The sequence below is a fragment of the Paramisgurnus dabryanus genome, chromosome 24 (assembly GCF_030506205.2).
Source record: "Paramisgurnus dabryanus chromosome 24, PD_genome_1.1, whole genome shotgun sequence".
Classification (NCBI taxonomy): Eukaryota; Metazoa; Chordata; class Actinopteri; order Cypriniformes; family Cobitidae; genus Paramisgurnus; species Paramisgurnus dabryanus.
Window position 1 is genome coordinate 6,622,335 of NC_133360.1, and position 22,672 is coordinate 6,645,006.

At 35.7% G+C, this 22,672-nt stretch overlaps 2 protein-coding genes across 3 annotated transcripts in view; one reads left to right on the forward strand and one right to left on the reverse strand.

Moving 5' to 3' along the window:
- Positions 1-4,634: 4,634 nt before the first annotated feature.
- On the forward strand, positions 4,635-6,882 carry LOC135721393 (uncharacterized). The gene is made up of 4 exons (XM_065243593.2): positions 4,635-4,860; positions 5,268-5,361; positions 6,115-6,202; positions 6,280-6,882. Exons 1-4 carry the CDS (start codon positions 4,764-4,766, stop codon positions 6,643-6,645), a joined length of 645 nt encoding a protein of 214 aa, XP_065099665.1. The 5' UTR covers positions 4,635-4,763; the 3' UTR covers positions 6,646-6,882.
- A 1,818-nt stretch (positions 6,883-8,700) lies between these two features.
- The window catches only part of LOC135724139 (T-lymphocyte surface antigen Ly-9-like), a 29,227-nt gene continuing 15,255 nt past the window's right edge, over positions 8,701-22,672 (reverse strand). Inside the window, exons 2-8 of one of the 2 annotated variants that reach the window (XM_065244472.1) lie at positions 19,072-19,208; positions 15,425-15,751; positions 14,926-15,216; positions 13,193-13,276; positions 12,305-12,369; positions 12,019-12,065; positions 8,701-10,567 (exon numbers count right to left, since the gene is read on the reverse strand). In XM_065244472.1, coding sequence (XP_065100544.1) covers positions 12,030-12,065; positions 12,305-12,369; positions 13,193-13,276; positions 14,926-15,216; positions 15,425-15,751; positions 19,072-19,171 — 903 coding nt within the window. In that variant the 5' untranslated portion in view covers positions 19,172-19,208 and the 3' untranslated portion in view covers positions 8,701-10,567; positions 12,019-12,029. Of the gene's footprint in view, positions 11,869-12,018; positions 12,066-12,304; positions 12,370-13,192; positions 13,277-14,925; positions 15,217-15,424; positions 15,752-19,071; positions 19,209-22,672 lie in introns of both variants that reach the window. The other variant, XM_065244471.1, reaches the window with a different exon arrangement.

Here is a 22,672-nt window from a genome sequence, read left to right on the forward strand (position 1 = left end):
GGAATATAGTACTTCTCTAAGTTATTTTGGCAAACATGGCATGTAACCAAATTTAAGGTAATTTAGGGTATCTATGTGGGTTATTCATAGCCGGACTATATTGGGAATATAGTTGCCTGTCATTTCACTGTCTGGTTTTGCTTGCTAGTAGTGGTCTTATTTGAAGCTGAAAAGTAATACTGTTTAATCATAAACTAATTGCTTGTTGGTCAGATTAGTTCTTAAAGGAAAACACCATCGTTTATTAATATTTTACTATGTTCTTACCTCAACTTAGATGAATTACTACATACCTATCTTTTTTCAATACGTGCACTTTTAATCTTTGTACGGCGCTTCTTGAATGTGTTAGCATTTAGCCTTGCCCCATTCATTCCTATGGGTCTAAACAAAAGTTTTATTTTGTGCCACCATATTTTGTGTAACAACTCAGGGTTCCCACTGGTCCTTGAAATCCTTAAAAGTTTGTAAATCTGGGGGGGATCAAGGCCCTTGAAAGTTTTAGAAAATATACATACATAGATACAGGCCATTGAAAAAGCTTGAATCTATATTTCTGAAAAAAATCCATATTTTTCCCGGTGAAGTGACTTTTTAAGCAAACGTGCTAAACTGTTTGCTTTAAATGCTTTTAAAATATCTTCTGTATGCAAATGTTGATTTATACCAAAATGCTTTTTTTGCATAGTTGTGTTTGACACATGAAAACGTCTCTGGTTACATATGTAACTGTTGTTCCCTGAGAAGGGAACGAGACGCTGCGTCTCCCTTGCTATACTTCCTTCGTCCCTGTAATGTTGTCTTTGGCAATATTCCCACATCACCCTGTCTTTGTCGTTAAGCCTCACCATTGGTTGAATGTGATATACACATTCAGACGCACTTACCCCTGGAGGCGTCCTCAAAGTGTCACCGCAGTGACGCAGCGCAAGTTCCCTCGAAAGGAATCTGTAACAATTTATCTTTAATGGTAACACAATGTAACCTTGCTCTCACTTGAAATGTGTCCCAACATTTACTTCATAAATTTGAGGGTATTGGACCTGGAAAGTCCTTGAAAGGTCCTTGAATTTGAAGTTAACTGCGGTGTGGAAACCCTGCAGTCTTTAAATAGGGAGACATGGAAGTGTTTGGTGGCTTCTAAATTCATCCCTGTTTGGAGCCATAGGAATAAATGGGGCTAGGCTAATTGCTAACACATTCATGAAGCGCTGTACAAAGATTAAAAATATGCCTGCATTGAAAAAAAAATAGGTATCAATTTGTCTAAGTTGAGGTAAGAACATAGTAAAACATTGAAAAACTGTGGTGTTTTACTTAATTTAGTGGCTATGTTTGTTTAATTGGCCACTGACTTAGCTAAGGCTAAAATATGATCCTAATCGGCACAATAGATTCAGCTTTATTACAACCTCCTACATTGCCAGAACTGACTAAGTAGTACCACAGTAATACCATGTTTGTTAGTTAAATGTAAAAGAGCTACACAGACCTCATTGGCTTGTGCTGTTGTTTTTAAAAAAAATGAAATATGATGTTAAAAATTTGTTTCCAGGATCTAGTGGTATGTATATAAAACCTCACAGTCCTCTCTCACTAAACTTCCCCATACACTAGTGGTTCTGTACTGCAGACACTGAATACTGAGCACAAATGTGGACGTATATGTTTTTAATTTGTCTGGCAGGTAAGTGTTTGTTTTTTCATTCTTGTTTATTCTTTGTAGCTCAGTGTGTCATCTATTATAGTTGATCTATTATTTTTTAATGTTGTGTTTCAGGTGTTTTTGGTGTTGATGGAGTTGAAGTGAAGTCAGTGATGGAGGGAGATTCTGTTACTCTACACACTGATATTACTCAAATACAAACAGCTGATCACATACTGTGGGTGTTTGGTCCTAACAAGATTCATATAGCTTAACTCCATAAAGGGACTAATGTAGGGTTTACATATGAGTTAGAAGATGGGAGATTCAAAGACAAACTGAAGCTGGACTATCAGACTGGATTTCTCACCATCACAAACATCAGTATCAAAAACTCTGGACTTTATGAACTACAGATCTTTAGCAACAAAGGAGATTCATCCAAGAGATTCAGTGTTACTGTCAATGCCTATGGTGAATAAATTAGTGTGCTATTTACGCATCTGTTATTTTTTTATATTAATTTTTATATTGAACGCGTTTGAAATCTTGTTAACATTTAGAAAGAGAGAAAAAGACCAATGATTTAAAATGTATTTTATAGTTCCAGCTCGCCTGCCTGTTCCTGTCATCAGCAAAGGCTCTTCACAATGTTCATCATCAGTCTCAAAATGTGTGTTGTTGTGTTCAGTGTTGAATGTGAGAGATGTGAGTCTGTCCTGGTATAAAGGAAACAGTTTATTGTCCAACATCAATGTGTCTGATCTCAACATCAGACTCTCTCTACCTCTGGAGGTTGAATATCAGGATACAAACACATACAGCTGTGTACTCAACAATGCCATCAAAAACCAAATTCAACATCAATGATCTCTGTCAGATTTGTTCTGGTGAGTCAGCTGTAATATTAAAATTGATCTTAGCAAGTGTTTGTTGAAGTTCACACTGATGTTTCAATGTTGTTCTGTTTTTAATTTTCAGACTTTGTCCCAGGTTCCGACAAAGAAGCTAGGATCCGATTGGTCCTCTCAGCTCTGGTGGTTGTGGCCATTGTTGCTAGAGTGATTTATGACATCAGATCCAGAAGAGTTGAACAGAAGCAGAGGATGCGTTTGAAATCGCGTAGTGTAACAGTAGGTACTGAATTAGATAAAGTGCATACTCATTGACCATTAAAACAGTAGGTACCAGGGTCAATGTATAAACAACCCGCAACCGACCGATGTTTTTAACTAACCCGCCTGCAAAAAAAAATATTGTACCCGACCCGCTTCCTGGCCTGCATTTTTTATAAGTAGTAATTGTTAGTTAATACGCAACTTTATTTCAAACGACCCGACCGACGGCGAACCGAATATCATTAAAAATATTTTTGGATGACTCGTAACCAATTATTTTGGATCAACCCCCTCATCACTGGTAGGTACTATATACTATGAATCAGCTGCGGCTTGTGACTGCTCTTCCAAGGGGCGCAAATTCAAAATATGTGTTCGAAGTGTCATGTTTGTTGCTCGTCATTCCAAAATATGTGTTCGTTGCATCATGTGAACCATGTGCATCATGTGTCTTGTCAAAATAAGTGCCTGCTGCAGACGCGTAAAAACCGTTTATGATAGAAAAGACACATTCACAAAATACTCGCAAGACACTCCCTTAACAGTAAACTTTGATTACACATGAGAATAAGCTAGTATTTGATAAATGCGAGCATCACTTTTATCATAAACCCTTTAGACGTGTCTGCAGCAGGCACGCACTTTGACAAGATGCATGATGCACATGGTTCACTTGACGCGCCAAACATATTTTGAAATGATGAATGACTAGCTAAATACAATGACGGGCTTCGCATCGTGCGAAAAAAGAAGTCACCAGCCACCACTGGTATGACTATGGATAGTACAAAGTGAATTCGGACATATTACATCCACCATGCGGTATCTTTCGCCTACTATATAGTATAGAAGTAGGCGGTTTCCGACACAGTCCGAGCGATGAGACGTAACAGTCAAACCCGAAATGACGCACATTAGAGTTAACTTTTTTGTTGGTGTTTTGTTTTATATTGTGCTTCATATTAACTTGTTTAACTAATTAACTAAAAATTTATAAAATTGCAGAAAATGTTTAAGCTCATGATATTTTGTATAATCACAATTTTGATTATTAATAATAAAATAATTGCGAAAAAATTACAGATATGTGAGCGAGTGTCAATACTTTTTAAAAAGTAATTTTATATAATTCATTTATATTTTCTGTAGTGTACATAATAAAGTATTTTGAAATGAATTTACAGTAAAATTTCTCCTGCATTTGTGCTTTTAATTGTTTTAAATAAGATTTATGAGCACAAGATGGTAATGTTGTTACAGTAAATTCAGACAGGATTAACTAAATTATTTAACAATAAATATATATTTGGTTTCTTCAATCTTTAGGTATGAAAGGCCCATACTTAAAGTAAATGAGTTTGGGTTCCTGTTGTTTTCTTTACTAACAAAAACTACCAAAAGTATCCTGCTAATTACATGGTTGAAATGCAACATTCTCTCAGTGCCATAAATACCACGGGTTGTGAATATGTTAAATATTCCTGTTTACCATTACGTAATACTAGAACAGTTCTTTGTCCCAAACATTCATAATCTGATGCATTAGTGTAAAAAAAGCTAGTTTAAAACATTTTAAAGGACTGAGAAATAATCTAAGAAACATACAAACTTTATTTGAGCCACTATAAGATTATATAAGGATGTAAACAGACGTAAGCTGCATACCAACGTCATCTAGCGCCGTAAGAACCAACATCCGGATACGTCAAAGTACCGCGAGAGCTAATCAAAACTAGACTTCCGTATGATGTTCGAATCAATCTCGCGGTACTTTGACGTCATCTTCTCGTCGGTTCTTGCAGCGCCGCGCGAAGTCCAACAATCCTATTGGCTGGATCCTCTGAAGGTCGCATTCGAAGGACACTGACGTCACCACAGCGCGAGGAAGGCTGTCCTCGTCATTCGAAGACTACTTCAAATGCGTCCTCCGCATGCGTCCTCCATTTTCCCTGAATCTTTGGATATTTTGAGATTTAAAACACGCCGAATTACATCTGACAATGGAGGACTCACTTAAAACGACTGTGGAGGACTCACTTAAAACGACTTTGGAGGAATCACTTAAAACGAGTGTGGAAGACCGGTATCAATTAAAATGTAAGTTTGTGTTTAACCGTCTTCTCTTTGTAAATCATTGTTGTGTTTGGTCGACTGCTATCTCATTTGCTTGTCGTGTGATCTTGGTAAAACTGCTCCGAATGATCGGGTTCGGGTCTTTATCGTCTGATTAACGTTTAAAGGCGTTCGTTTGTTCGGTGGTCTATACAAAGGCCGTTCAGACGACACAAAACTCGCGAGACTCGCTTTTAAGCGAGATGTGGAAAACGTCATACTCGCGTCTGCAATAAAATAATTTAAATATTTGTACACTTTTTTAAATAATATTTTTAATCATATAAATAGCTTTATGCGGATTGTTTTGTCTAATTTCAATTTATTTTCATGTTTACTCTGCATTTATTGCTGCTTCTGTTAAGTTGAACTTGCATTTGGTTTTGTTTTAGGGAGCAAGGAGCAAACTAGCAAATTCATTAAACTGAGGGCAGAAAATGCGCATCTGTTCACCGGGGTGAAACATTCTGCAGCTTTGGCTTGGGGGTAAGACAACAAACCATTTGTAATATCTTAATTTAAAGGGACACTCCACTTTAAAAAAAAAGCAAATTTTCCAGCTCCCCTAGAGTTAAACATCTGATTTTTACCGTTTTGAAATCCATTCAGCTGATCTCCGGGTCTGGGGTACCACTTTTAGCATAATTCATTGTTTCCGATTAGACCATTAGCATCGCGCTCTAAAATAATAATCAAAGAGTTTCGATATTTTTCCTATCTAAAACCTGACTATTATATATTATGCAGCACCTGAAAATAGTCCGATTGGTAACTTTCAATAGCAGGGGACTATTTTCGGGCACTGTGTAATATTATTGCGGCTGCAAAGTTCTTGATTATTACGCCAGGATGAGAGTATAGTTCCTAGCCATATCTGCCTAGAAAATCGCAACTTTTAATTTTCTGTTGGACTTAGCACACGATGTAACCACAGAAAAGTCAAGTTTTAAATAGGAAAAACATCCAAACTCTTTGGTCATATTTGAGCGCGATGCTAATGGTCTAATCCGTTTAAATGAATTATGCTAAGCTATGCTAAAAGTGTTAGCGCCAGACCCGGATATCAGCTGAATGGATTCCAAAACGGTAAAAATCATATGTTTAACTCTAGGGGAGCTGGAAAACGAGCCCATTTTCAAAAAAGTGGAGTGTCCCTTTAAGCCTCACCCTATTCAACAAATCCAGCGTGACTGTAATTGTTAATTGACTGTTAATTGCTTACTTTTTCTCTCGGTTTAGGACAATTCTGGTGAAAATGGGCCTGCAAGGGAAGGTTACACCCATGCAGGCCAAAAAGAAATGGGACAATTTAAAAAGAAAACACAAGGTATGTACACGAAACCGGATGATTTCTGTAAAATGTGGCCTTGATGTTTTTCTCATTGTTTATTTCCTCTGCATTAGCATTGCAGGTCTGAAGAGACCGGCGATGATGTGAGCAAGAAACCGTCGGCTGCAACATGGCCCTGGTTTAATCTCATGGAGGAGGTGTTAGGAGGACAGGGTCATGTCACCAGTTGTCCCATTGTAAATGGCTCTGAGGAGACACCAGGGCCAAGTTCAGCAGTAGAGGGGCAGAATGAAGATGATCCAGCTGTACCAGATAGAAAGAGAAAGCGAGGGAGAGAGGATATAGTGGAGTTACTGGAGCTGATAAAGGAAAACATGAGATGCCAGAGAGAGGTAGAGGACAGAAGAGCACGAGAGAGTAGAGAGAGGATGGACACACTCTTTACTCTCCTCGAAAAATTAATCGAAAAAAATGTTTAGTTAAGTTTATTTTGAAATGTCACTGAGAAAAAAAATAATAAAGTGAGTTCATGATGTTGTATTTACAGCCGTCTCTTTAAGACAATTATAATGTGAAAAAAGTAGCAAATTATTTAGAACAGAGAAAATGATGAAAACAAACATTTTTAGTTTTTTGTAATGCTTTTTTATTTTTTGTTTTGCTGTTCAATCTGATTGGGCTGTCACAATAAAGGCACTGTTTTTCTCCCAGCAGGACATCAGAGGGTTGTTTTTTATTTCCAAAACGCATTGGCTGCGTCTGAAACCGCATACTGTTCAGTAGGTACTGTATAGTATGAATCCTAGTAGTGTGAATGCGATTCAGACATACTACATCCGCCATGTTGAAACATACGTCGTCGTCATGTCATATCAGCGCGAAAACGGCCGCATCGCTGCTTTCGCCTTCTTTGTTGCATAACTCCGCTCGTGGGGCATCATGGGATAGTGAAGTGTCCATCGTATGCACGCTTCGAAATCTAACCGGAAGTAGTAGGTCATCTGGGTCACCTTTCGCATACTGTTTTTGGAATACCACGTATTCGGACATACTACTCGCCTCGCCTACTGCTTTTCGCCTTCTATATAGTATGATAGTAGGCAGTTTCAGACGTAGCAATTGTCTATAGATAGGTTTGAAATGGCTGCCATGTATGACATCACACTCAGACCCTTAATGGGGTGGAGCATCTCCGCTATCTTATTAAGTAAAAATGTGACTTTGGACCACAAAACCAAATATAAAAATATAAGGGTACATTTTTAGAAATTGAGATTTATACATAATACAACAGATGAAAAAATGGGTGTGAGGACAGGACCAGATTTGAGAATCTGGAAATATTAAGAAAAGCGCCTTTAAATTTATCCACATTAAGTCCTTAGCAACACATATTACTAATGGTTAATACATTTATTTTATATATATATATATATATATATATATATATATATATATATATATATATATATATATATATATTTATCATAGGACTTTTGCAAAATGTCTTCATAGAACATGATCTTACTTAATATCCTAATTAGGAAAATATTGTAAAGAGAATAACAAAAATTTCTAGCTCTATATTTCTACGTTTAAAAAATAATGAATCAAGATGCCAATTTTCATCTCACACTGTTGCTAGGCTATCCCATTTAGGAATTCCAAGTGGACTTCAAAGGATCCAGCCTTTGATTTGGAATGCAGCCTTGGTTATAACCAGGACAATATATAGGTCACCTGGTTGTGATGAGTGACTATGTCAGTGTTTATAAGAGTACATATTACCATTTTTTTCTTACCATGGTATTATCATCTGGTCCAATCCCTGTACCACTGTTACAATCTCAGTCCTAGCTGTTTGGGATAAACACATTTTTCATATTTGTGGTTTGTGTTATTTTTGCACCATTATTAAATGGGATGTTGAAGTTTTCTGCCACCTAGTGAACAAAAATGAATATAACCTCATATTCTGCCCTCACATACAGTAAACTTCCACATAACGGATGTGTATTAAAATTCCATCACTAAAGGCAGAATAATACAGAAATGTGGAGATTCTTGTTTTTCAATTGTTGTGACAGGTAAGAGAGCTTGTTTCCTTATTAATGTCTTTGTATCTAAAAGTTTTTAAGCCAAACTACATGTCTTTTATATTTTATTATTCTTTCAATGTGGTTCAGGTGTGATGGAGATGAAGTGAAGTCAGTGTCAGCGATGGAGGGAGATTCTGTTACTACACTAAACAGACTGCATCTCTCAACTTCACAGACATCACTATCACAAACTCTGGACTTTATAAATAAATCATCAAAAGCAGAGGAATTTCATATAAGAAATGCAGTGTTGCTGTCTATGGTGAGTTTTATTTGTTTTAATTTTAAGGAAAAGGTAATAAACTTTCCTTTATCGAATTTGACAGTAATAAACTTCTGTAAACTGTTTGTTTACTTAAGGGCAATTACCTCTCATATTCACTTCCTAGAGTGACTTCAAACTTTAATTGTTGCACATGTTAAATGACACACAAGTATTTATTCAAGTATGTTTATTTAGCATATGTAAAAACAAGGCATTTTTTATTGTAAACAAGTAAGACATTTTACATGGCTTATGTTCACCAAGCCATAGTGCACTTGTACAGTACTTATTCAAGTATGTTTATTTCACATCTGTTAAATCGCATGCACATTTTATTGTGGACATGGAAAGACATTTTTCATGGCTATCCCCCATGACAGTGCACTTGTACAGTACTTGTTCAAGTATGTTTATTTCACAGATGTTAAAACACTGCACCTTTTATTGTGGACATGAAAAACCATTTTACTTGGCACATATCCTCCAAGCCATTGTGCACTTGTACAGTACTTGTAATATTTTCTATAGTGCCTTTAAAGTACATCCCAAAGCATGCAAGGAGTACAATTCAAAACAAAAACAGTCACACAATTAAAAAAATAAACAAAACAAAAAACATACAAAAATAAAATACAAAAATGAAGTAAAAGCTAACATGAAGAATGAGTTTTAAAATGCGCTCTAAGCGAATCTGTGTGACATCACTTCTTGTTGACGTTCGAAGTGTTGTCAAACAACATGAAGGGTACCCAGATAGCATGCAACCATTGAAACAATGTTAAAAATCGTTGATTTGTCAATGTTAATACCATTGAATCAATATCACGTTTGCACCCTCCATTAATATTGAAAAAATATTGAAATTTCAACAAATCACCATTATCGTGATCAGTGTTTGCTTTAGTTGGGCCCTTTACTCTTGTGTTTTAATGTTAAGTTTTCTTTGCCTGTTGAAGCAGTGTTTTAAATACATCTGCTATTGCAAAGAAAACAAAGATCTAATGTTATCAAGTAGTTTAAATTCTTGTAGATATACCTAAATAATATTAATGAAATACTGTTAAAGTTATGCAAAAAAATTATTTTACAGTACTATTGGAAACAGTGTCAGGTCTGTTATTTTGAGGATTACAAAAACACATTTAAAAAGTTAAACTACTGAATCTATCTCTGATATCATGAATCGGTCTATGAATCTCATCAATAGTGACGATTAACAAAAGAAAGCTTCATGCTGCAATGCATGCTGGGTATCATCGTAGTACTAAACTAATTTATAACTCCCAGCATGCATTGCAGTTGATTGTTTTATATGATTTGGTTTGATGATTGTCACCATTATCGAGATTTGTAGGATGAGTAATGATGTCTGAATGTGTTAGCAATTTCTCTGTTTGTCTCGTCACAGTGTATTTACAAACCAAAACAATTATAAATGTAAAAAATGGATCAACATAATCATGTAAAGCAGCTTAATTTTATATAATCTTGATTTCTTCATAAAAAGTAATCAGTTTCAAGTTCAACTTAACTTTGAAACACATCTTTCTTTTCCAATGCAGATGTGTTTCTACATAAACACAAACAAACACTAAAAAATAGAAAAGAAAGATTTAACTTCGTGAATAACAAGAGTCAAGGACCCAACTAAAGCAAACACTGATCACAATAATGGTGATTTGTTGAAATCTCAATATTTTTTCAATATTAATGGAGGGTGCAAACCTGATATTGATTCAATGAAGTTAACATTGACAAATCAACTGTTTTTAACATTGTTTCAATGGTTTGCATGCTATCTGGGTAGCTAGCTCCTCCCCTTCTGTGCTTTCTGAAAGAGTCATGAACCCGCCCAACCCCCACTCCCAAATCCTTCTTGTTGTTTATTGGCTGGAACACTTTGTGATGTTTCGGGGGGGTAGGTTTGACCACTTTGTTTTTGTTGCAGTTTGTGGAGCCTGGGCTGTCTACAGAGACCACGTTTTTTTACAGTGTGTTCAGGGGACAGGCAGCTAGCAGATAGTGAGGAGATGTTTACTGTATAAAACAAAACATGTTTTATGGCCTAAAATGCGTAAATTCGCTTAGAGCACCTTTAATGCTGCATTCACACCAGCTGCGGTAGAGGCGTCACGCACGAGTCAATGTAAAGACGCGTTGGCGCGTGTCTGGAGGTCTCGCTTGCGAATGAGGTGCTTAGCGCGCCGCAGTAGATGTGATTCCTCATTTGAGTTGAAAAATTTGAACTTTGGCGGAAAAACGTGCCGTGTTAACCAATCAGAAGCTTGCTCTAGTAGTGATGTGATTACAGGAAGCAAGCGGAGTTGCAGAAGCCCCTCCCATGACGCATATTTCCATGTGAATGTCTCGATGACTAGATTTTCATGCTCGAATGAAACAAGAAAACTCAAAATGTTCAAGCGACAAACTAGATGCGAATTTGACATCTCAAACCCAGCTGGTGTGAACACACAGTAAGACTTACAAGTGCTTTATTGCCATGTATTATTTGGTAAAGCATTTGATAATATTGGAGCTAATGAAGAGCAAGCCCTATCACCTATCGATCTCAGCCGGGTTGATATAATACTTAAAAGACAGGTTATAGATGAGCAAAGGTCATACACTGGAGTATATGTAAATAAAAGCTCAGATAGATATTTAGGTGTCGGGGGTAAAGGCAGGGTTCCCACTCTAAGTCAATAGTCAAATTCCTTGGCTTTCACGGACTAACAAGCTAAATTTCCATGACCTATGTCCGGGATGCCGTAAGCCTGGAGATCTTGGATAATGTACACTATGGGGCAGTTTCCCGGACAGGGATTAGCTTAAGCCAGGACTAGGCCTTGGTTAAATTGGGATATTTAAGTCATATTTAAAAGCATAATTTATAAACATTACCGGTGTGCATCATTAGACACAACACTCACAATGATATATTTTAAGATATGACAGAGCAAGTTGGCAAGACAACACTGACATTTAAGTTAGTCTAGGACCAGGCTTAGGCCCTGTCTGGGAAACCGCCCCTGTGAGTTTATAAAAATGTAGCTTAAATGGGTGAAATTAATAAACAGTGCCAATAACCAGCTGTTTAAATTGTAGTCAGTGGAGGCTTGGACCCAGAACTGTTAGTCCTTATGTTACAAGTTAACAAGCGGATTACATTTTGATGAAATGCTAAACTTAACATTTTTATGCTTTATATTTAAAACAACAAACAAAAATTCCTGATATTCCATGACTTAAAACAATATAAAATTCCCTGACTTTTAGTGTCTGGAAAAGACCTTTTAAAATTCCATGATATTCCAGAAAATCCATGACCCGTAGGAACCCTGTAACGGATACATAATCAGAAGCGAGCTGATGAAAGACATAGAGGTTGTGTCTCTCAAAGTTCCTTGAGTGATTATATGTACGTTGTGCAGTTCTTATTTCTTTAGTATTAAACTTACTGACACACATACTTACTGACAATGTCTTACCGTATTATTGTTCATGCGATACATTGGTGTTGCTTCTGCTTGTTGATCTGCAAAGTAATACAAAATTAGGGACGTGCGAAACTAGTCGACCGAACGGTACAGCTGCTACTAGTCGATACTAAAACACTAGTCGTCTACACAAAAAATACAAATATTCTATTGTTCAAATTCCAGTCATTTAAATTTAGATTAAAAACATTCTTTTAAAGTAACACATAAAGTGAAATATATGAAATATATAATAAATAATTTTAACAATATCTGAGCAGAAACAAAATCATTTTACCTCTGATCTTGCGTGCATTTGGTTTGTTTTCAGTAATATGGGTTTCATCCAAACGTCAAGCAAATCTTTTCAAAATTCGCAAAAAAGAAAAACAAAGAAATGCGAATTAGGTACATTTCCATCAAGTTGTTGTAGCAAATGACTATGGTATTGTAACCTACCCTTAGGAAAATTAACCATGGTTTCACTACAGTTAAAAAAAAACATGGTTACTGTTAGGGATGCATAACGATTAATGGCGATTAATCTACAGCGGAATAAACGTTTTTGTTTACATCATATATGTGTGTGAACTGTGTATAATAATTATGTATATATAAATATGCACACATGCATTTATAATTTTAGGAAAAAAATATATTTATATATTAAGTATGTATATGTGAGCACGCAAAACTAAACTTTAAAAAAAAAATTCTGCACATGAAAGTTTTGCGTAAGCACATGAAACTAAACTTTAGATTTTTTCTACTTTAGTGTCACCTTAGGGGCTCGGTATTAAACAATCATAACACAAGCGCACTGCATATTTATTATAAACTGTATTTAGCTGCAATAATGATGAGATGGCTGTTTATTAATAAATTTATGGATTGTATTTATACATGCTGCGCATTCAAATATGCAGGTTATTGGACTGTCTTTATGGGCATTTTATAGTCGACTACAAATGTTTAGTTTAAACGGCTGATAAATTAGTCTCATCGCACATCCCCAACACAAATATATGCAATAAAACTATAAATGAAAAAGGTATTTGTTGTTGATGTACTTTAGTTGAACTCAATGAAACACATTTCATCAAAGTGTTTTTGAGTTAGGCTACTTAAGTGTCTAACAGGAGGGTGATAACAAAACTGTACTGTTCTGTTTGTTCATATTTCTTACTGTACTTGACAGCGGCTGCCACTGCTGCTGCTAGAATTAGGACCACAGCCACCAGTACTGCTATCCAGAAATAGCTGCTGGAACCTAGACATCGTGAAAGACAGATTTGTCTAAGTAAATGCAAATCTAATACAGTTTATTTTAAAAAAAGATTTTCTGTTTGTTTTTGTTTGTGTGTGTTGTTGTGATTATTTTAAATATCGGTGCATTCACTAGCACTAGAAAACAACTAAAGCAATAATTATATAAATGATAAATTATTATTATTATAATTGAGCTTGAAAAAGTTTTGAACATGTCTATTTTGTATAACATCACTCTTGCTTGACACTTCTTAAAGGATAATTCTGGTATTTAACACTTTAAGTCTCATTTCTGGTTTATTTTGGATGAACTACAGTGATGGACACTGAAATTTTGACAATGGGTCGTGTCTTGACTTTTTGACACGTTTAGAAGCGTCTCTTGACTGCTTCAGAATGGAAGTCAAGGGCCATGCACAAACATGTCATTAAAACAACACTTAATGTTCTGTGCTACTCACCGAATGGTTTGTGGTGTTCGTTGATGATTAAAAACAAATATATCGGCGCAATGTATGATTTCAATCCCTGTTATTTGCTATAGTGGAACTATTTTTTTCAGATACCTCACAACCGCGTATATACTTCCGCTCTATATTTGAGTCTGAAGCGTTAGCACACTCCCGACCACTTGATGGCGACAACCACTTTGCCGTACAAGGACGCTGAATGGAACTCGGTGTCTAGCGTATAGACAGTCACAATCGAGCTCAACTTCAAACCTAAGGCTGGTCACTGAGCCATCAAATATAGGAAAATTTTGTGCCCTACTCCGAGGGCACAGTTGCTCTGCTCACGCTAGCCTTCTGAGGGAAACTGAGCGAAAAAACTACAACCACATGTAAACAGACCCCTTTTCCGTTTCCGGCGGCGGAGTGATATATCAGCGAGCAATGAGTCTTCCAAGAGAAGTCAATGGAATTTTACAAAATGCCAAATAAAACACGACAGAAACTGTATTTCGCTACAATACTTGTTTTTAATCATCAACGAACACCACAAACCATTTGGTGAGTAGCACAGTTTTGAAAATGAACGTTAAATGTTGTTTTAATGACATGTTTGTGCATGGTCATTGACTTCCATTCTGAAGCAGTCAAGAGACGCTTCTAAACAAGTCAAAAAGTCAAGACACGACCCATTGTCAAAATTTCAGTGTCCATCACTGTAGTTCATCCAAAACAAACCAGAAATGAGACTCGGAATTATCTTCTTTAAAACATCACTACTGACATGCCTAACTAAACTACATAAACATGATTGTAACCAAACTGAAAAAAACATGCATTGTCAATTTTCATCCCACATTCCTAGAAAGGCTTTACCCTTAAAAATATAAAAGAATACAATCCCCCTTAGTGTTTATACTAAAAACTAGAATATACCAATAATTCATGCATGCATATACACAGGTAAAAAAAAATCAAAATCACTGTTTTAAGGACACTTCAAAAGTGTATCCCGGAAACATATAAATAAAAGCAGTACATCATATAAAGCCTTTTGTATTGATGGTAAAGCACTAATTTACAACATATTGGTGCTGTATACATATTTCTTTTAAACCAGCACTTTACAATGAATATAAACTGCTTTATATGATGTAGTGCTTATATTTCAACTGGAAACAGAGTATTACTGCTGACTCACCTGAACACATCTGACAGAGATGAGTGATGTTGAGATGTTGAGTTTGGTTTGTGATGGGATTGTTGAGTACACAGCTGTATGTGTTTGTATCCTGATATTCAACCTCCAGAGGTAGAGAGAGTCTGATGTTGAGATCAGACACACTGATGCTGGACAATAAGCTGTTTCCTTTATACCAGGACAGACTCACATCTCTCACATTCAACACTGAACATAACAACACACATTTTGAGCTTGATGATGTTGAAGAGGAGCTTTTGGTACAGGTGATGTCAGGAATGGGCAGATGAGCTGAAAAACATTAAAGAGAAAGACAATTATTTTATTTTAAATGGTGTAAATACAGCATCTCTTAAACCTTGACGTCCTGTTTACCACTGTACACATACTGACATTACACTTTATGTTCTGAGATGCCTATACTACAGTATCACAAACACATTTTTTATTCACATTGCAAAATCATTACAACATGACATGGCTTATTCACTTTACTCACCATAGACAGTAACATTAAATCTATTGTATGAAGTTCCTCTGCTGTTGATGATCTCTTGTTGATAAAGTCCAGAGTTTGTGATTGTTATGTTTGTGATGATGAGAGATCCAGTCTGATTGTCCAGCTTCAGTCTGTTCTTGAAGCTCCCACATGGATCACAGACATTCTTCTCTTTATAGATTTCAGCTATACGAGTCTCTTTAGGTCCAAACAGCCACAGTATCTGCTGATCTCTTTGTATGTCAGTAATATTAGTGTGTAGAGTAACAGAATCTACCTCCATCACTGACACTGACTTCACTTCATCTCCATCAACACCAAACACACCTGAAACACATTTAGAAAGTATTTCCCAATGTTATTATATGCAGTAAATACACAGTTCTTGAGTTCTTGTATTAGAAGAGTAAATAGTTAATAGATCTGATTTTAAACAGCCAATAGACATAAAATGTTTAATGGATTAAGTGTCTGAAAAAAGTTGTGAAGTGAATGCAGATGGAAACATTTTAATGATAATGGTGGGTGACGCTCCCTCCTCTCAAGCACATAAACCACAACAGACCGGTTACAAAAATACACATCAGTTTTCATGACTTGTTTAAAATTATACACATACCATCCCAGCAAGCAATTAGTGCCATTTCACTGTCTAGTTTAACTGTAGACATGATGTAGTCTGGCTAAAAGTTAAACACTTCTAGCCAAAACCAACTTGATTTTGGTTACATGTCGTTTTTGCCAAAATAACTTGTGAGATGTTTTATTTTAGCAAAGTCAACAGTGCCTTTTTCTTTGCTATAACATGTGTTTTAAACACACTTAGATAAAGCAGCCAGAAAACACTAACAAGCCAACGGTCAAGAGTCAAAGTCCAAATAAAACAACCACTGATCACAATAATGGTGACTTTAAATGAAACAGCCAACATCTTAACATAAGTTAAGAAAATGACTCTACGAGTAAGATGTGAAATGCAATTTAAGGTTTCAGACAGAGATGTTGAGAAAGAGGATAACAGAGCTTTTAATTCTGCTTCATTGTTACTTTTTAACACTCTGTAAGATGGGACAATATATATTTCCAGCAGTGTTCATTTAACTCTGGGGATTTTTCTGTATGAGGGCTTCCTGGGGGCTAAGTGAGGGCTGCCCGCGCAGGGCCAGCGCTAAAGGGCCAACGTTTTGCCAATGAGCAAACCTGCGCGGGGCCCTTAGACTAGCCCTAAGTGGGCCCATAAAGGGCCATCGTAGGCTTACTTGCAGGGTAAGGTGTTTCTTTTAATTTATTTAATTTAGCTTGGGGCTATGGTTAGACGTCTACAAAATTTTCACCAACACCCCAGATTTGGCCTTGTTTTAGCCCAGACATAAGGCTTTAAAATGCAAAATTGTTTGCTGGCATTATGAAAACCAACTATCTCAAGTTTACACAATTCTGTTAATTTAAAACATACTCTGATTTCTAAGTCAGTGTTTAGGATTTTTTCATATTGATTTATAAACGTTTTACATTTAGGAAAATAGCGGTTATTCTGATCTTTAATGTTTGATCTTTGCATCTGTTTTCTTTTTGAACAACAGATGATACAAAACAAAAACTGATGGCACAGGGCCAACCCACACTGTAAAACAAACAAATGAACTGCACTGTTCCACTTAGTTTCAAAAAAATGCTTAGTTTGTGTTTTAGTATTTATTCGTTTTTATAAAAAAAGTTTTTAAACTAATTAAAACTTATTTACATTAAACATAAATTGAACAACTGAAACAGATGAAATACCCACATTATAACAAATGAATAAAAATCTTTGGATTGTTTCTTTTTGTAAATAAATTCTTAGCATGTGGTTAGTACTTTACTTTTTAATAAATACACAACAACAATTAAACAAAGACAAACTCACTTATATTAAACAGAGAAATCATTTTATTACCAAAATTTCCTCTTTGCCTTTGTCTGAAAATTCACTGGGGAGAATAGTTTGGAGGGAGGGGAATTTTTAAATGACAACATGTATTTAAAAATAACTTAATATATTTAATTTTTTAAATATAATTTTTTTTAATTCCGTTTCAATTCCACCATTTCAAAAACCTAACTAGTTTTAGGTGGAACTACCCTGGGCTTCACCATGTTCTCATAATCTTTGCTGCTTTGTGCTGCATACTGTAGCTTTTGTTGAAGCAGATAAGTGACCTTTCATGAATTCTAGCCGCTCGCAATCCTGAGTATAGGAAACCCGGAAAACTTTCACTTTTGGCTTTGATTATAAAAGTAACAAAGATAGCTGTGTGTAAAATGACACCAAAAGGATTTACACTTGGCAGGATAAAAGTTGTGGTAGTGTATGTGTGTCACATTCCCAGTTTCCCCATTGTATTTTCCCAGACATCGCCCTCCGGACTCCATTTTCCCACAATCCTCTTCACTTCTCATATCAACTTGACAGTCATCACCACATCATACATTTGCATGTGCAAAAACCTTTGTAAATGTCTGTGGTATAGCTATGGAATTTTTTGTTTGATAAATGTGCAAAATATTCTGTGACTATACCACAGAAATTTGTAATTTATAAAACGATGCGTAAAACCATCCTACATTTGATCTTACGATCATTTATCAAAAATGCGTACGTGTGATTCATAAACCGAACGTACGCGCAGAAAACTTGCGTACCACTTTCAAATCTATAAATTGCAAATTAACTTGAACTTTTGCACCCCTGAGCAGTATCAAGATCTCCGCCTTTAAATGATGCCTAATTATAGACATATAAAGAGAGCTTGTGAATGTAATGAGCAGCAAGAATCGCTTTTATTTCCAAAATCCTGCAGCAATATGGACTTTGCCGTGGATTTTTGCATACGCACACTTTACGATCAAATCTGTGCGTACGCACACTTTATAAATGAGGCCCCAGGTTGCTTTGTAAAGGTGTAAATCAAGTTGCAAGCTTACACTGAAAACCCTAATAAGTTAACTCGCTGCGTCAATTAAATTACGTAATGGGTCTCCCAAAAACGTATAGGTTCACCTAACTTGATTTTAAGTTTAACATTTTAAGTTCCCCAAACTTAGAGTTTGTACAGTGGACTTAAACAATTAAGTTCACTTGGTGTTCATAAAGACTGAACTAAAATTGTCATCAGAAATTTAAAGTAAGCTTATAAAAATAAATCAATATTCTTCAAATATGCACACTTTGAATGAAAAGCCCAGATGGACGTTGTTTTGTTAAGTGCTTTCATGACGACCATGCAGAAGTATTTTTCTCAGTGATTGCTACTGAGGGTCACATTTCAATTTATAGGTATGTACTCATTTTTCATTTTCATATTTCCTGACAAAAATGAAGACATTACATCACTATAAGATTTTCAGAATAAAATAAATGTCAAAAACTGAAGCTTAAGTCTTAACCCTTTTTAATGATGTGTAATGGTTTGAGGGAAGTACATTTTCATACCTTCATAACCCTTCATACCAGCCTCATCCCGTGCAGGTTGAAACTACATTAATGTAAACTTGAGATTATTGCACTTGTTGTAAAATGTGCAAACTTGTATAAGAGCTGAAAATTAAAGAAATGAATGAAATGTTACATATCGGTGACTAAATGTAAACCACAAAAACATTCTTACCTTTAACAAAAATCACACAAAGCAGAAGTTTCTTCAGATGCGACATCCTGGGAATGTTGTTGTGTTGTTTGTTGATCCTGATTTCCAAACCTCTCAGCATCTTTAATGTCTTTCTTCTCTGAGCCCAAAGTACTGTACTGATAGACACATTGTGCTTATAAAGAAAGATATCATGTGCTCCTCCCCTGCCCAGCAAAACATGGTTTCAGAAATTCCCCCCTTTAGTTAAAACAACAACAACAGAAGTGAAAATAGAACTTTGTTTTATATTTGTATTTTGACAGCAAAACAAACTACATTTATTCAAATATGCAATTATATATTAAAGTCTATATTTTTGCATCTTTAATTAATAGACTTTAGCTTAATCTAATGTTACAAAGCTAATCTTACATGTCAGTATAAATCCAAGCATTTTTGGAGAATGAATTACTGTAATGTCTTTCTTGTAAGTAAATTAATCTGTGTTACAGACTGCTCGCGTCAAAGTGCACCAAAACCTAATTCGGCGCTACGCAGCGACTGGTAAATGACATCAAAATAATGCGAAAATCACTCTGGGTAGCGCGGCGTGATGTCAAACACATTTAATTCGAACTGCTTTGCTCAACAATGGTGGCCCTAGCTACGCCCCTACATTCTTAAATCAATATGTATTTTCTTGATGAGCAAGAAAATAAGTCTAGTTTTTAGACAAAACATATGAAATTTAAGTGATTTGTGCATAAAACAAGCAAAAAATCTGCTTTTCTTTCAAAAAAGCCTGACTTTCTTACTTAGTATTTTTTTCTGGTTTTCAATAGAAATATCTAAAAATTCTTAAATTAAAATGTATTTCCTTGATGAGCAAATGAAAATCAGTCTTGTTTTTAAGACGTATCAAATTTAAGCAAATTTGTGTTTACAACAAGCAAAAAATCTGCCAGTGGTATACGAAATTTTTTGCACACTGCAAAAAATGATTTTCAAGAAAAAAATTCTTAGTATTTCTGTCTTGTTTTCAGTAAAATAATCGAAAAAATTAAGATGCTTTTTTTGATGAGCAAAATGACACAAGAAAATAAGTCTAGTTTTTAGACCAAAAATATCAAATTTAAGTGATTTTGTGCATAAAAAAATCTGCCAATGGGGTAAGCAAATTTTTCTTGAATTTTAGTGTTTAAGAAAAAAAAGTAAGATTTTTTTCTTACCCTATTGGCAGATTTTTTTGCTTGTTTTAAGTTAAATAAGTTAAATAACACTAAATGTGTTACTGAAAAGAACCCTGCTGTGGCCACTATTAGAATATGAAACACAAAGGTAATTAAAACTGCAAGCAGTGATGAAAGGGCCCTCGCACACATGACACCGCCACGCCGTGGCATAAGAATGAAAGGGAACAGTAGTAAATAGGCATTTAAGCATGTAAACATAGGTGAACCATTTAAAAGTGTAGTATAATGTGCCACATTTTCTGTTGCTAATTACAAATGACAGTGAGGTAGCATCGTGTTAGATAGCATGAGAGAGAGAGAGAGAGAGTGAGCGAGTGTGTGTGAGTATGAGTGACTACATGTAAATATTGGCATGTAGATGTGTTCAGTCCAGGACTCTTATCAATCATGTGAAGTTTGGGACAAATCCGACATTGCGTTATCATTGTAAACATGTTACTTCCTGTTACCAGCTGGTGGCGCTATGACCATAACTGACTATTGGCATCATAGTGACAAAGTAACGCGTTTCTGTAACTCCACTACTTTTAGCAGTAACGAGCATGTAACGAAGTATTTTTTATCAAATAACGCAATTACATTTACTGAAATTTAAATGAGTTCGTTACTCGCGTTACTCTATTTTGTAAAAAATAGACAAGACATATCTGATGTCGCAGGACCGTAATTGGCGGCGCAATGATTCATTACACTTCATCATAGCTGACAGTGCATATAGAATGAACATGAAAAATCTAAACGGGACAACATACCTTTGTTTAAAAATTGTGCGCAAGTCATAATCCATCCAGGTTCATGTTTGTAAATTATCTTCACCAAGCAATCGCAGTATGACATCAACTTGCATTTGTAGTCCACAAAGGTAATAAATCTAAGAAATGTTCATATATTCTTAGATGTTTACATCGGCTTCATGGAAGAGAAAGATCCGCGATTGTTGTTTCCACTAAAATATTCACACTGCGGTGTACACCCGTGGTAAAACGCCATAGTATGTGTGAGCTTGCTTTTAGTTTTAGTTTCAGTCTCTCCGTATCCGAACAAACAATCCACTCGCTCTGTGTCTGTCTGACAAAACAATCCACTCGCTCTGTGTCCGTCCGACAAAACAATCCACGTAGCCTACTCCGTTTTCTGATTAAATATCTTCCTTTAATCCTGTGTATCATTTAAATCCAACAGAAATCAAACAATATATGACCAAAGAGCGCAGTCCCTGCGGCAAGCTTCACAAGCTGTGTTCCAATTCAAGGGCTGCACCCTACTAAGCATGTGAAAAAAGGTGAGCACTTGGCCTTTCAAGGCGCTCAGAAGTTCGCAAATAGAACTGAAATGAGACGGTCTAACCTTCGGAGGACCCATAATTTGCCTCAACTGGTGCACGCGCATCGCGCCTGTTAGCAGGACACAGCGGAGACGTTTCTAACTTATTAAAATAAATATGAAATCAGAAAAATTATAATTTATTTTAGAAAATATGACATGTTGACACAATTGTCTCCAAGTTTTTAAAGACACTACACAATTTTAACACATTATATATTTTTGTAAACATGCAGAATATTTGTCTAAATGGTCTAAATGATATACATAAATAAACTAAGTTTACATATTAAGATAATTTCTAACAAAAATATTCAAAGGATGAATCTAAAGCAAAATAGGCTCCTACAGTATGTGATATATTAGAGTCTTACGTGTAAAATAGCCCATCCATATCATTTTACTGTTTGACTGTTCAGTACTGTTCATATTTACATTTAAAAAGCAGACATACAAGTAACTAATTACTTTTGATATACAGTAACTGGTAGAGTAATTCAGTTACTTTTAAAAGAAGTAACTAGTAACTGTAACTAATTACTAATTTTCAGTAACTTGCCCAACACTATTGACATGTAGATGTGTTCAGTCCAGGACTCTTATTAATCATGTGAAGTTAGGGAAAGATCGGACATTGCATAATCAGTGTAAACATGTCACTTCCTGTTGCCAGCTGGTGGCGCTATGACCATAAGTGACTATTGACATGTAGATGTGTTCAGTCCAGGACTCTTATTAATCATGTTAAGTTTGGGACAGATCAGACATTGCATAATCATTGTAAACATGTAACTTCCTGTTGCCAGCTGGTGGCGCTATAACCATAAGTGACTATTGACATGTAGATGTGTTCAGTCCAGGACTCTTATTAATCATGTGAAGTTAGGGAAAGATCGGACATTGCATAATCAGTGTAAACATGTCACTTCCTGTTGCCAGCTGGTGGCGCTATGACCATAAGTGACTATTGACATGTAGATGTGTTCAGTCCAGGACTCTTATTAATCATGTGAAGTTCGGGACAGATCAGACATTGCATAATCATTGTAAACATGTCACTTCCT

Excerpts from the sequence above, each read along its gene's own strand:
- LOC135721393 (XM_065243593.2), top strand. The coding sequence starts at position 4,764 with ATGGAGGACTCACTTAAAACGACTGTGGAGGACTCACTTAAAACGACT. Across the intron at positions 5,362-6,114 it reads TCTGCAGCTTTGGCTTGGGG|GACAATTCTGGTGAAAATGG; the intron begins GTAAGACAACAA and ends CTCTCGGTTTAG. Across the intron at positions 6,203-6,279 it reads ATTTAAAAAGAAAACACAAG|CATTGCAGGTCTGAAGAGAC; the intron begins GTATGTACACGA and ends CCTCTGCATTAG.